Genomic DNA, 14,835 nt, shown 5'->3' with positions numbered 1-14,835 from the left:
CCAGAGGGCCGTGGGGTGAGACATGCAGCTTCATTAAGCCCCACCCTCTTCAACACACATTTCTTTCCAGAGGGCCGTGGGGTGAGACATGCAGCTTCATTAAGCCCCACCCTCTTCAACACACATTTCTTTCCAGAGGGCTGTGGGGTGAGACATGCAGCTTCATTAAGCCCCACCCTCTTCAACACACATTTCTTTCCAGAGGGCTGTGGGGTGAGACATGCAGCTTCATTAAGCCCCACCCTCTTCAACACACATTTCTTTCCAGAGGGCCGTGGGGTGAGACATGCAGCTTCATTAAGCCCCACCCTCTTCAACACACATTTCTTTCCAGAGGGCTGTGGGGTGAGACATGCAGCTTCATTAAGCCCCACCCTCTTCAACATATATTTCAACAAATTGGCGTGGGTACTAGAATAGTCTGCAGCACCTGGCCTCACCCTACTAGAATCTGAAGTCAAATGTCTACTGTTTGCTGATGATCTGGTGCTTCTGTCTCCAACCAAGGAGGGCCTACAGCAGCACCTAGATCTTCTGAACAGATTCTACCAGACCTGGACCCTGACAGTAAATCTCAGTAAGACCCATCCCTCTACCCCTGTACAGGCCCAGTCCCATCCCTCTACCCCTCTGTAAATGGCTCTAAAGCCTCATTGCACCTCATTGGGGATTTCTCTGTTTTATTGTTAGCATATAATTCTCTTTTAAATGCTTTTCTAGGGCAGGGAAGGGAATTAGAACCCTATAAGTAATACATGGGTTGCCTCATTTCACATCTGCATGTCATTAAACCATAGACTATTAACCATTGACCATAAAGAAGAGAAAACATGTACTATGGTTGTAGAAAGCATTATATTTTCATAACAGAATATCAAACAGAAACAAAACATACTTGTAAAAGATGTGTTAAAAGATAAACAGCATGTATAATATACATATTAGTTTGTATGAAGTCCAAACAAGATGGAATACGTGGGGTATATTGGCTTTGTGCTATTATTACTCTAAGGGACACATCACAGCCAGAAGAGGACTGGCCACCCCACATAGCCTGGTTCCTCTCTAGGTTTCTTCCTAGGTTTTGGCCTTTCTAGGGAGTTTTTCCTACTGTGCTTCTACACCTGCATTGCTTGCTGTTTGGGGTTTGAGGCTGGGTTTCTGTATTTTGAGAACACTTTGAGATACCAGCTGATGTAAGAAGGGCTTTATAAATACATTTGATTTAGATTTTGATTTGATCTTACAACTTGAGACGTGCATACAATGCAAATATTATTATGGGAGATGTTTATGAATTCAAGTTGTGGGCTTCTTTCATAAGTTAGGATTCAGGAGTCACTGAGTTTTTCCAACTATAGTATAGAAGGTCAGTGGTGGAGAATCTCATGCTGTGTCCATTTGATCCTTAAAAAGGTCCAATTCCAGAATATTGGGTAGCTTTCTCCTCAGTCCAATTCCAGAATATTAGGTAACTTTCTGCTCAGTTCAGGGTCCTGTATATCTGTAAGAATTGAGAAACACATATTAGTGGAGAAAATAAAGAAGAGGTTTATGACCCTGTCTCCAAATCATTAAAAAAGCCTTTTCACAGGATATTGTCATCAATTAACTTTGTTTATTTTCAAGACCCTTCAATTCTAGACGGGGTGAAAAATGATGGTTACTTAGGTGCCCTTTGGCGTTCATCCCATTTGGGGCCTTCACATGAATGTCTAGAGAGAGATATCTTTATGGCTATGAGCCTATGAATGATGGGAGTCGCAAATAAAGTGGTCAGGGTACTTAACCTTTGACCTCAAGGTCCTGTGTTAACTTCCTAGTCCTAGTGTGTACCACTGTGTGCTATCAATGCATGGCACTTTTCCACATTCATTATGTCCTGCAACCTGTATATTATTGAGGAGAAATAGGAGAAGGGAGAAAGAAAGACAAAGACATGTTAAAGAAAGTTTTGGTCAATAAGTAGATGTACCTGTGTATGTTCTGCAGTGCTCGGTTTCATTCACAGTAATCGATGGAGTTGGTGAGCAGCCAATCCGAGGAGTAGCACTGGGCATGGGGAGCCAATCGCTAAAGCCTGAATAGGGGTCGGTAAAAGGTCATTAGAACATGATAAGCTGCAGAATGGAAGTGTTATAAGAACATTCTGTACCTTATTCTCAAGATCCTTCTCCTCCACATTCTTCTTCTCTCCTAGAATGACATACAAACTATAGTCCTCATGGCCGGTGGTGTTACCTTAAAAGATGACGGACATCAACGATGTTGGTGAGGAGAACCACAAAGTGAGACCACACTAACACTTGAACTGACATATCTGGTTAAGTGGCTTACTGAAATAGGTGTAATCGAAGGTGGCGGTGTAGTCATAGTCTGGTGTTTGTGTAGAATAGTCATCATATTCCTCCTCATAGTCCTCTTTGTTTGCTGTGGAAAAAGGGAAGAGAAAGAAATGCTATGACCAAAAACCTGGTCAGCCCTGAAACTAAAAGCCATCTATATCATACCTCATATCCCATCATGTCTTTCACTGAACTACACTCCAAGTCATTGTGCTCCTCAACATCTCCTATTACAAACCTATCAGATACACCCAACATGAGGACTACGCAGTGTGTTATATGCAAGAAAACAAAAGCCATTGTTCCATTAAATGTGGATTCTGGGTTTGGAGAGCCCCACCTCATTTGTTTGGTATGCCTCAGGGGAGAAATAAACCTTATCTTCCCTGCCTAGGACCAACAGAGACATCTCCTATGAGTTATGGAGGAGAGACACACAGAGACATCTCCTATGAGTTATGGAGGAGAGACACACAGAGACATCTCCTATGAGTTATGGAGGAGAGACACACAGAGACATCTCCTATGAGTTATGGAGGAGAGACACACAGAGACATCTCCTATGAGTTATGGAGGAGAGACACACAGAGACATCTCCTATGAGTTATGGAGGAGAGACACACAGAGACATTCCTATGAGTTATGGAGGAGAGACACACAGAGACATCTCCTATGAGTTATGGAGGAGAGACACACAGAGACATTTCCTATGAGTTATGGAGGAGAGACACACAGAGACTTCTCCTATGAGTTATGGAGGAGAGACACACAGAGACATCTCCTATGAGTTATGGAGGAGAGACACACAGAGACATTTCCTATGAGTTATGGAGGAGAGACACACAGAGACATTTCCTATGAGTTATGGAGGAGAGACACACAGAGACATTTCCTATGAGTTATGGAGGAGAGACACACAGAGACTTCTCCTATGAGTTATGGAGGAGAGACACACAGAGACATCTCCTATGAGTTATGGAGGAGAGACACACAGAGACTTCTCCTATGAGTTATGGAGGAGAGACACACAGAGACATCTCCTATGAGTTATGGAGCAGAGACACACAGAGACATCTCCTATGAGTTATGGAGGAGAGACACACAGAGACTTCTCCTATGAGTTATGAAGTAGAGACAGACATAGACTTCTCCTATGAGTTATGGAGCAGAGACACACAGAGACTTCTCCTATGAGTTATGGAGCAGAGACACACAGAGACTTCTCCTATGAGGTATGGAGCAGAGACACACAGAGACATCTCCTATGAGTTATGGAGCAGAGACACACAGAGACTTCTCCTATGAGTTATGGGGTAGAGATTAACATATACCTTTCATATGAGTTATGGAGCAGAGACACACAGAGACTTCTCCTATGAGTTATGGAGCAGAGACACACAGAGACTTCTCCTATGAGGTATGGAGCAGAGACACACAGAGACATCTCCTATGAGTTATGGAGCAGAGACACACAGAGACTTCTCCTATGAGTTATGGAGCAGAGACACACAGAGACTTCTCATATGAGTTATGGAGCAGAGACACACAGAGACTTCTCCTATGAGGTATGGAGCAGAGACACACAGAGACATCTCCTATGAGTTATGGAGCAGAGACACACAGAGACTTCTCCTATGAGTTATGGAGCAGAGACACACAGAGACTTCTCATATGAGTTATGGAGCAGAGACACACAGAGACTTCTCCTATGAGGTATGGAGCAGAGACACACAGAGACTTCTCCTATGAGTTATGGAGCAAAGACAAACAGAGGAGAACAATGGAACCGTATGGAGGCAGGAGGGAGGTCTGGCCCCCAGGGGGATACATCATGGAGCTGGTCTGGCCCCCAGGGGGATACATCATGGAGCTGGTCTGGCCCCCAGGGGGATACATCATGGAGCTGGTCTGGCCCCCAGGGGGATACATCATGGAGCTGGTCTGGCCCCCAGGGGGATACATCATGGAGCTGGTCTGGCCCCCAGGGGGATACATCATGGAGCTGGTCTGGCCCCCAGAGGGATACATCATGGAGCTGGTCTGGCCCCCAGAGGGATACATCATGGAGCTGGTCTGGCCCCCAGGGATACATCATGGAGCTGGTCTGGCCCCCAGGGGGATACATCATGGAGCTGGTCTGGCCCCCAGGGGGATACATCATGGAGCTGGTCTGGCCCCCAGGGGGATACATCATGGAGCTGGTCTGGCCCCCAGGGGGATACATCATGGAGCTGGTCTGGCCCCCAGGGGGATACATCATGGAGCTGGTCTGGCCCCCAGGGGGATACATCATGGAGCTGGTCTGGCCCCCAGGGGGATACATCATGGAGCTGGCAGCAGGAAAATACACAATCTGGAACTCCATCCATCAGACTCTATACCAGTAGAGGACAGCCAAGAGTAAACTGCAGAGCAGTGAACTACAGTGGGGCACGATGCAGAGCGGACTGGTGTGAAACAATGAGCATCAGGTTTCCCTGGTGGAATCTCATCAGCTAGCGAAACGAACCGTCGCATGTCTTGTGAAATGCTTGGTTGAGCAAGGCCACATGTGAATGACCGTATTAACTTTTGGATACGTTCTAGAGACAGCGTTTTCCTGTCATTTGATTTAGGGCCACATATTTAGCTTGTGATATATCAAACCATTTCTCAATAATTGCAGAGGAATAAAATGCTCATGGAGAGTTGGTTGACAAACATGCTGAAGAAATGAGAAGTTGACCATACTTTAGGGCTTTACCACCATCTCATTCAACCACATGGCCTGTATGATAGACTAACCTTCATGAAAAAAGCTTGAATGAACGTAAAAGAGGAAATGTCTGCCCTTCAGAGCTAAATATCCAGTGGTGGGTCAAGTGGGGATAGTCCTGATGGGGAATTGAAGGGGAGAAAGGTGGATATGGCTGCTGCTACTGTTACCAATGCCAGACATACACAATAAGGACGTAGCAAAGAGGGGGGTTTAGCTGAATGTTGGGGATGGGAACTCTCACAAAGTCATATGTGAGGGGGAATTCCTGACCTCTCTCTCTCTTGATCACAGGTCTCAATCACAATGGTAGGAAGGAACCTTAGTGGGATAAAGTAATAATCTTACAATGATTGGACTTTCCAAGTGAGTAACATAAAGGAAACCAGCTCTTTCCAGACATCTGACAGCCTCTACACAAAAACAAAATGGACGTTCCAGTGATCTAATAATAATGAGCTTCTAATCCAGTCACCATGTCTCAGGGGAAAGTCCAATAGATTCCTCCAGTGTCCTGCAAGTATGGATCCATTCCATTGATTCCGCTCCAGCCATTACCAAGAGCCCATCTTCCCCAATTAAGTTGCCACCAACCTCCTTTGATACATTTACTATTAAACCGTTTTTGCATAATAATAATAACTCAATGCTTTGTCTCTGTGGGTAAGTTGGTTTTGACTCATCCCAGGAACCTGATCATCATATATATAGAGATTATTTTTCTCCCCAATTTCATGGTATCCAATTGGTAGTTACAGTCTTGTCTCATCGCTGCAACTCCCGTACGGACTCGGGAGAGGTAAAGGTCGAGAGCCATGTGTCCTCTGAAACACAACCAAGCCACATTGCTTCTTGACACAATGCCCACTTAACCTGGAAGCCAGCCGCACCAACATCTCGGAGGAAACACCGTACACCGTGTCACCGGCCAAACCCTCCCCTAACCCGGACGACACTGGGCCAATTGTGCGCCGCCCCATGGGTCTCCCGGTAACAGCTGGCTGCCTGGACTCGAACCCAGAATCTCTAGTGGCACAGCCTTAGACTGCTGCACCACTCAGGAGGCCCTGATGATCAATTTTGTTTTGATAGGAGGAGCCTGTATACTCTTGTCTCGACAACAAGCTGAAACAGCTCATGTTGAAACTCACGCTCTGTCTGATAACACTTCGGCAGCCGTACCATACTGGCACTGGAGAGTGTTTACATTTACACTCTCTGTGATGAGTCAACTACAGGTTCTTCAACAACCTCCCAGAACCATAGAAGAGCCCTTTGGCAAAGAAGTCAGACTGCAACAAGCCAAGTCTTGCATCAGTTTCTGTACTCAGACTATGGGAAGGATGATTTAGGGAAACACAACTACTCTCCAGCTGTAAATCAGGTGACTTCTTTCAATCCACTGATATGATAGGGAGAAGTGGGTTTTTTCTTCTGCTCAGAATGGATGGGGCTCAAATGGGCTGCTAATGTTCTCCAGAATCCCCCTAGAGGTCTTCATCATTACTATTATTTTCACTATCACTGTAATAAATAGCCTTTGTACTCTCTTATTTGGCTACATATGAGGACGACCTTCAAGAGCTTTATTCACTACTCCCATAGGTAGAGCTTTATTCACTACTCCCATAGGTAGAGCTTTATTCACTACTCTCATAGGTAGAGCTTTATTCACTACTCCCATAGGTAGAGCTTTATTCACTACTCCCATAGGTAGAGCTTTATTCACTACTCCCATAGGTAGAGCTTTATTCACTAGTCCCATAGGTAGAGCTTTATTCACTAGTCCCATAGGTAGAGCTTTATTCACTACTCCCATAGGTAGAGCTTTATTCACTACTCCCATAGGTAGAGCTTTATTCACTACTCCCATAGGTAGATTCAGCTTTATTCACTATAGGTAGAGCTTTATTCACTACTCCCATAGGAGAGCTTTATTCACTACTCCCATAGGTAGAGCTTTATTCACTACTCCCATAGGTAGAGCTTTATTCACTCCCACTTTATTCACTACCCCATAGGTAGAGCTTTATTCACTACTCCCATAGGTAGAGCTTTATTCACTACTCCCATAGGTAGATTCACTACTTTATTCACTACTCCCATAGGTAGAGCTTTATTCACTACTCCCATAGGTAGAGCTTTATTCACTACTCCCATAGGTAGAGCTTTATTCACTACTCCCATAGGTAGAGCTTTATTCACTACTCCCATAGGTAGAGCTTTATTCACTACTCCCATAGGTAGAGCTTTATTCACTACTCCCATAGGTAGAGCTTTTCATTCACTATTCACTCCCCATAGGTAGAGCTTTATTCACTACTCCCATAGGTAGGCTTTATTCACTACTCCCATAGGTAGAGCTTTATTCACTACTCCCATAGGTAGTTTATTCACTACTCCCATAGGTAGAGCTTTATTCACTACTCCCATAGGTAGAGCTTTATTCACTACTCCCATAGGTAGAGCTTTATTCACTACTCCCATAGGTAGAGCTTTATTCACTACTCCCATAGGTAGAGCTTTATTCACTACTCCCATAGGTAGAGCTTTATTCACTACTCCCATAGGTAGAGCTTTATTCACTACTCCCATAGGTAGAGCTTTATTCACTACTCCCATAGGTAGATTCACTACTTTATTCACTACTCCCATAGGTAGAGCTTTATTCACTACTCCCATAGGTAGAGCTTTATTCACTACTCCCATAGGTAGAGCTTTATTCACTACTCCCATAGGTAGAGCTTTATTCACTCAGGTAGAGCTTTATTCACTACTCCCATAGGTAGAGCTTTATTCACTACTCCCATAGGTAGAGCTTTATTCACTACTCCCATAGGTAGAGCTTTATTCACTACTCCCATAGGTAGAGCTTTATTCACTACTCCCATAGGTAGAGCTTTATTCACTACTCCCATAGGTAGAGCTTTATTCACTACTCCCATAGGTAGAGCTTTATTCACTACTCCCATAGGTAGAGCTTTATTCACTACTCCCATAGGTAGAGCTTTATTCACTACTCCCATAGGTAGAGCTTTATTCACTACTCCCATAGGTAGAGCTTTATTCACTACTCTCAGAGGTAGAGCTTTATTCACTACTCCCATAGGTAGAGCTTTATTCACTACTCCCATAGGTAAAGCTTTATTCACTACTCCCATATGTAGAGCTTTATTCACTACTCCCATAGGTAGAGCTTTATTCACTACTTCCCATAGAGGTATGAGCTTTATTCACTACTCCCATAGGTAGAGCTTTATTCACTACTCCCATAGGTGTTTTTCACTATCCCATATGTAAAACTTTATTCACTACTCCCATATTGTAGAGCTTTATTCACTTCACTCCCATAGGTAGAGCTTTATTCACTACTCCCATAGGTAGAGGCTTTAAAACTCCCATAGGTAGAGCTTCACTACTCCCATAGGTAAACTTTATTCACTATTCCCATAGGTAGAGCTTTATTCACTACCCCTCCCATAGGTAGAGCTTTATTCACTCTCCCATAGGTAAAGCTTTATTCACTCTCCCATAGGTAGAGCTTTATTCACTACTCCCATAGGTAGAGCTTTCATTCACTAGGATCACTACCATAGGTAGAGCTTTATTCACTGGTCCCATTATGCTGTTCATCCCATAGGTGACTCCCATAGGTAGAACTTTATTCACTACTCTCAGAGGTATTCAGCTTTATTCACTACTCCCATAGGTAGAGCTTTATTCAGACTGTAAAACTCCCATAGGTAAAGCTTTATTCACTACTCCCATAGGTAGAGCTTTATTCACTACTCCCATAGGTAGAGCTTTATTCACTACTCCCATGGTAGGCTTTATTCACTACTCCCATAGGTAGAGCTTTATTCACTACTCCCATAGGTAGAGCTTTATTCACTACTCCCATAGGTAGAGCTTTATTCACTACTCCCATAGGTAGAGCTTTATTCACTACTCCCATAGGTAGAGCTTTATTCACTACTCCCATAGGTAGAGCTTTATTCACTACTCTCAGAGGTAGAGCTTTATTCACTACTCCCATAGGTAGAGCTTTATTCACTACTCCCATAGGTAGAGCTTTATTCACTACTACCATTTTTCTTTGTAGCTAAGGGTTAACTTGTGTTTGATCATGTTGACATTGCATCATTACTTAATTCTAGATATGTGTTGTACATCAGCTTCCTTAAATATGATGCTTTGTCCAAGGATAATTGTGTGTTTTATCCCAATTGAAAACCTTTTTTGTTATTCAGTCTTCTGGCATATTGACAAGATGGTTCCACAACCTAATAATTTCACCCCTCGGTCCTATTTCACAGGGCTCCCATCCCATGTCTCCTTGAATAGCAAGGCTTTGGGAAAACTTATATACTCCCAGAAAACATCTTATGGCTCTATTCTGAATGGAGTGTGGTGGACCATTGAATGACCCCTGCCCATGTACAGTATCTCTCTCTCTCTCTCTGAGGACTTGCATCTCCTCAGGTTCACTTTGTTTATGGTCCTTTATGCTCCATGAGCCGGTGTCTCAGATAGGATACAGAACGGCGAGACTAGCAGGTGGACATCCTCTTGATATATCATATTGCAGTAGAGATATAGTAGAGTGGCCTGTCTACCATGCTTTTTAATATCAAGCAATAAAACTACACTTCCTGGGTTATTTACAGACTGTAAAACATGCATCACTGCTAAAAGCTATGTTAAGCTATAGCTAGCAAATGTAATAATTCCTCTGCGCTGTCATCTGGTCTGTTTCTTACAGCAGTAGGAATCACCCAACAGAACAGTTAACGACCAGCATGAAGCGAAACTCTCACAGCGCTAGACGCGTTCTTGTCGCAAACTCCACAAACCAATGAAGACAAATGTTTGCATCTGACAGACTCCCAGAGACAACAGCCAAAACAAGACAAACAACAAGAAATAATAAGACAAAGCAACCAGAAGGTGGTTTGGTGAGGAGGTCTTTCCCAGCTTTGTAAGTCTAAACTCTCTGGCTGGATTAAAAAGTTTTCATCCACAGAACAACCAGCCGGGTCGAGTCCATAGGGGATCCACAGAACAACCAGCCGGGTCGAGTCCATAGGGGATCCACAGAACAACCAGCCGGGTCGAGTCCATAGGGGATCCACAGAACAACCAGCCGGGTCGAGTCCATAGGGGATCCACAGAACAACCAGCCGGGTCGAGTCCATAGGGGATCCACAGAACAACCAGCCGGGTCGAGTCCATAGGGGATCCACAGAACAACCAGCCGGGTCGAGTCCATAGGGGATCCACAGAACAACCAGCCGGGTCGAGTCCATAGGGGATCCACAGAACAACCAGCCGGGTTATTTCGAAACTGTCCATGTAGGGGATCCACAGAACAACCAGCCGGGTCGAGTCCATAGGGGATCCCACAGAACAACCAGCCGGGTCGAGTCCATAGGGGATCCACAGAACAACCAGCCGGGTCGAGTCCATAGGGGATCCACAGAGCTCCTTCTCCACTGGTGCCTGAGAAAGTCATCACTGCCCACAGTAGGGTTACAACAACACTGTACGTGGCTATGTAAAACTGCTCCTCAGTGCACTAGATATTGTTTCTAGGAATTCCCGGGGCACAATGTTCCCATCCTAACATTGACCCTGTCTGACAGTTCAGTCATCCTCACTTTGGGCACCGGCTTCAGATGACAACAAAAATCCCTTTTGGTGTCCTGTTTAAACACCCCTGCATGGGGTAATTGGTGCCCTCTTTGATCCACCATTGAGAGATTACCCTGAGGTCCGCCAGTGCTCTAGCCAGTACAAAGTTCAAAGATCAGTGAATACTCACCCCGGCACAAGGGTAGCAGCAGCGCCCCGGTCACCCAGAGAGAGAGCAGTCGTCTGTGCATCCTGGAAGGGAGATGGAGGCAGAGTGGGAAGGGAGAGCCGAACGCAGACAATGTGGTGTGTGAGTAGGGGTGTGTGTTAGTAGGGTGTGTGTTAGTAGGGGTGCGTGTGTATCTGAGTAGGGGTGTGTGTGAGTGTGTCTGAGTAGGGGTGTGTGTAAGTGTGTGTGAATAGGGATGCGTGTGTGTGTGAGTGTGTGTGTGAGTGTGAGTTGGAGCACGCTATTGTGGCAGGGAGGGCAGGCTAAAAGAAAGCCCAGAGGGAAGTATTCCCTTCATATAGGATACTTTCTCCCAGTATCTTGTTCTACTTATTTTAGAGGTAAGAGGGAACTAACAAAGAAACTCAACTCCAGCCGACAGATCCTGAAATGTTGGCTGTTGTATAGTCTACATTTTGATCTTGACAGGCAACGGTTGATTTGTGTCGTTTGTGCTCTTCTCATCTTTATCAGGGGCCCTCATTGTCTGAAAGGAATGACAGGATTTTCCCAACATGTCAACTTGACTCGCATATCATTAGACAAATTATTACAATTACTCTATTACTAAACTGAAAACTAGATAGTTGATTATCTTGTTTCTTGATTTGTTATACTGTATGGTCACTGTTACAGGCACAGTCAGAAGAGGAACCTATGTTGCGTCCTCAGTTCCTGCCTGTCTAGGGAGTTTTCCCTAGTCACTGTGCCTCTACATCTGCATTGCTTCCTCTTTGTGGTTGTAGGCTGGGTTTCTGTACAGCACTTCGTGACAACTGCTGATGTAAAAAGGGCTTGATAAATACATTTGATTGGTTGTTTGCAGAACAAAGAGGCAAGGGCGACTTAAGAATTTTGTCTTACATTTTTGTCTAGAATGTATTATCGCCTCTGTGTGTGTGTGTGTGTGTGTGTGTGTGTGTGTGCAGCCTTGTTTTGACGATCCCTTCTGTGCTGACGAATGGTCAGAGGAGGAGAGGGAGAGAAAGAGTGATGAGAGGAGGAGAAGGAGAGAAAGAGAAAGAGTGATGAGAGGAGGAGGAGAGAAAGGTCAAGAAAAAAGCCAGGGGTCAGATAACACTCCCCCTACCCTACTCCCTATCCCTCCCCCGCTCTACTCCCCCTACCCTACTCCCTATCCCTCCCCCGCTCTACTCCCCCTACCCTACTCCCTATCCCTCCCCAGCTCTACTCCCCCTACCCTACTCCCTATCCATCCCCCGCTCTACTCCCCCTACCCTACTCCCTATCCCTCCCCAGCTCTACTCCCCCTACCCTACTCCCTATCCATCCCCCGCTCTACTCCCCCTACCCTACTCCCTATCCCTCCCCCGCTCTACTCCCTATCCCTCCCCCGCTCTACTCCCCCTACCCTACTCCCTATCCCTCCCCAGCTCTACTCCCCCTACCCTACTCCCTATCCATCCCCCGCTCTACTCCCCCTACCCTACTCCCTATCCCTCCCCCCCGCTCTACTCCCTATCCCTCCCCCGCTCTACTCCCCCTACCCTACTCCCTATCCCTCCCCCGCTCTACTCCCCCTACCCTACTCCCTATCCCTCCCCCGCTCTACTCCCCCTACCCTACTCCCTATCCCTCCCCCGCTCTACTCCCTCTTCCCAGGGTTCTGAATAAACAAGGGCAGATATATGGGACAGTACTGTATCCCCAGCTCTTCTAACTTGCCTCTCTACATCCTAACTAGTCCCAGCTGTGTGCTGGGGGTGTGAGAGCTGGACCGTGGGTGTTGGGAGATGGTCAGGGAGGATGTGCTGGACACACACACACACACACACACAAACACACGCACTCACATGTGCACACACACACACACACACACACACCCTCACAAACACACACACACACACCACACCTCACACACACACACACACGCACACACACACACACACACATATTCAGAATATCCCTCATTCCAGGAGAGTCAATGTTCCCAGAAGGTTTCTTATGTTTTCTTCCTTCTACCTCCCAGCTACAAACAGTCCATTATTTCACCTTTACCAGTGGAAACCTGCTACTCATTATGCTGCCTGTCAATCATAACCATAGACTGTAAACCATGGGTGGCCAACGTGCCCATGTTCCTGTATTTACCATCTTAACAGATTCAATCTGCTGGTATTATTCAATCAGGTGTTCATGTGTACCCAAGGGAAAACAGGACAAGGCTTCAAATGTGTACACTAATCCCTACCTGCAGTACACTAAAGCCTGCCTGGACATGTTCATATACCTACTGCCGACCAGTATTGAGGGACAAAAGAGATGTCTTGGAGGAGTAAACAAAACTTCATCCTTTTTTTTTAAAAAGGGACCTAATTCCCTTCTGTCAATCATAGGTCGTAATAAGATATGCAGTCACTGACATACCAACCTTCCTGGTGTTTTTCAGTACAGACAGGCTGGAAGTCCTTCCTGGTGTTTTTCACTACAGACAGGCTGGAAGTCCTTCCTGGTGTTTTTCACTACAGACAGGCTGGAAGTCCTTCCTGGTGTTTTTCACTACAGACAGGCTGGAAGTCCTTCCTGGTGTTTTTCACTACAGACAGGCTGGAAGTCCTTCCTGGTGTTTTTCACTACAGACAGGCTGGAAGTCCTTCCTGGTGTTTTTCACTACAGACAGGCTGGAAGTCCTTCCTGGTGTTTTTCACTACAGACAGGCTGGAAGTCCTTCCTGGTGTTTTTCACTACAGACAGGCTGGAAGTCCTTCCTGGTGTTTTTCACTACAGACAGGCTGGAAGTCCTTCCTGGTGTTTTTCAGTACAGACAGGCTGGAAGTCCTTCCTGGTGTTTTTCAGTACAGACAGGCTGGAAGTCCTTCCTGGTGTTTTTCAGTACAGACAGGCTGGAAGTCCTTCCTGGTGTTTTTCAGTACAGACAGGCTGGAAGTCCTTCCTGGTGTTTTTCACTACAGACAGGCTGGAAGTCCTTCCTGGTGTTTTTCACTACAGACAGGCTGGAAGTCCTTCCTGGTGTTTTTCACTACAGACAGGCTGGAAGTCCTTCCTGGTGTTTTTCAGTACAGACAGGCTGGAAGTCCTTCCTGGTGTTTTTCAGTACAGACAGGCTGGAAGTCCTTCCTGGTGTTTTTCAGTACAGACAGGCTGGAAGTCCTTCCTGGTGTTTTTCAGTACAGACAGGCTGGAAGTCCTTCCTGGTGTTTTTACAGACAGGCTGGAAGTCAGACAGGCTGGAAGTCCTTCCTGGTGTTTTTCACTACAGACAGGCTGGAAGTCCTTCCTGGTGTTTTTCAGTACAGACAGGCTGGAAGTCCTTCCTGGTGTTTTTCACTACAGACAGGCTGGAAGTCCTTCCTGGTGTTTTTCAGTACAGACAGGCTGGAAGTCATTCCTGGTGTTTTTCACTACAGACAGGCTGGAAGTCCTTCCTGGTGTTTTTCACTACAGACAGGCTGGAAGTCCTTCCTGGTGTTTTCAGACAGGCTACAGACAGGCTGGAAGTCCTTCCTGGTGTTTTTCACTACAGACAGGCTGGAAGTCCTTCCTGGTGTTTTTCAGTACAGACAGGCTGGAAGTCCTTCCTGGTGTTTTTCACTACAGACAGGCTGGAAGTCCTTCCTGGTGTTTTTCACTGGAAGTCCTTCCTGGTGTTTTTCAGACAGGCTGGAAGTCCTTCCTGGTGTTTTTCACTACAGACAGGCTGGAAGTCCTTCCTGGTGTTTTTCAGACAGGCTACAGACAGGCTGGAAGTCCTTCCTGGTGTTTTTCACTACAGACAGGCTGGAAGTCCTTCCTGGTGTTTTTCAGTACAGACAGGCTGGAAGTCCTTCCTGGTGTTTTTCAGTACAGACAGGCTGGAAGTCCTTCCTGGTGTTTTTCACTACAGACAGGCTGGA

At 45.8% G+C, this 14,835-nt stretch overlaps 2 protein-coding genes and 1 long non-coding RNA gene across 7 annotated transcripts; 2 read left to right on the top strand and 1 right to left on the bottom strand.

Annotated features, from left to right (window-relative positions):
- Positions 1-836: 836 nt before the first annotated feature.
- LOC118381951 (prisilkin-39-like) lies at positions 837-11,181 on the bottom strand. 4 transcript variants are annotated; one of them, XM_052505389.1, is made up of 6 exons: positions 10,922-11,181; positions 4,133-4,347; positions 2,338-2,430; positions 2,156-2,196; positions 1,976-2,080; positions 837-1,504 (listed from the first exon to the last, which is right to left on the bottom strand). In XM_052505389.1, the coding sequence occupies exons 2-5, from the start codon at positions 4,341-4,343 to the stop codon at positions 2,006-2,008; spliced, it is 420 nt and encodes a 139-aa protein (XP_052361349.1). In that variant the 5' UTR covers positions 4,344-4,347; positions 10,922-11,181; the 3' UTR covers positions 837-1,504; positions 1,976-2,005. The 4 variants fall into 4 exon arrangements, with proteins under 4 accessions (XP_052361349.1, XP_052361347.1, XP_052361348.1 ...); XM_052505387.1 differs by having other exon boundaries at positions 2,156-2,241; positions 10,922-11,143; XM_052505388.1 differs by having other exon boundaries at positions 2,156-2,241; positions 4,133-4,314; positions 10,922-11,138.
- LOC127921793 (uncharacterized) lies at positions 3,292-4,126 on the top strand. 2 transcript variants are annotated; one of them, XR_008109600.1, is made up of 3 exons: positions 3,292-3,577; positions 3,689-3,762; positions 3,874-4,126. It is a non-coding gene; the product is annotated as an uncharacterized LOC127921793 (long non-coding RNA). The 2 variants fall into 2 exon arrangements; XR_008109599.1 differs by having other exon boundaries at positions 3,652-3,762.
- LOC127921790 (uncharacterized) lies at positions 5,020-10,428 on the top strand. The gene is made up of 6 exons (XM_052505385.1): positions 5,020-5,032; positions 6,670-6,975; positions 7,236-7,370; positions 7,563-7,724; positions 8,237-8,290; positions 8,950-10,428. Exons 1-6 carry the CDS (start codon positions 5,020-5,022, stop codon positions 9,204-9,206), a joined length of 927 nt encoding a protein of 308 aa, XP_052361345.1. The 3' UTR covers positions 9,207-10,428.
- Positions 11,182-14,835: the final 3,654 nt, after the last annotated feature.

Source organism: Oncorhynchus keta, unplaced genomic scaffold (genome assembly GCF_023373465.1).
Source record: "Oncorhynchus keta strain PuntledgeMale-10-30-2019 unplaced genomic scaffold, Oket_V2 Un_contig_23564_pilon_pilon, whole genome shotgun sequence".
NCBI classification, from domain to species: domain Eukaryota; kingdom Metazoa; phylum Chordata; class Actinopteri; order Salmoniformes; family Salmonidae; genus Oncorhynchus; species Oncorhynchus keta.
Note: the sequence above shows the minus strand (reverse complement) of the source record. Positions and strands in the feature narration are given on the sequence as shown.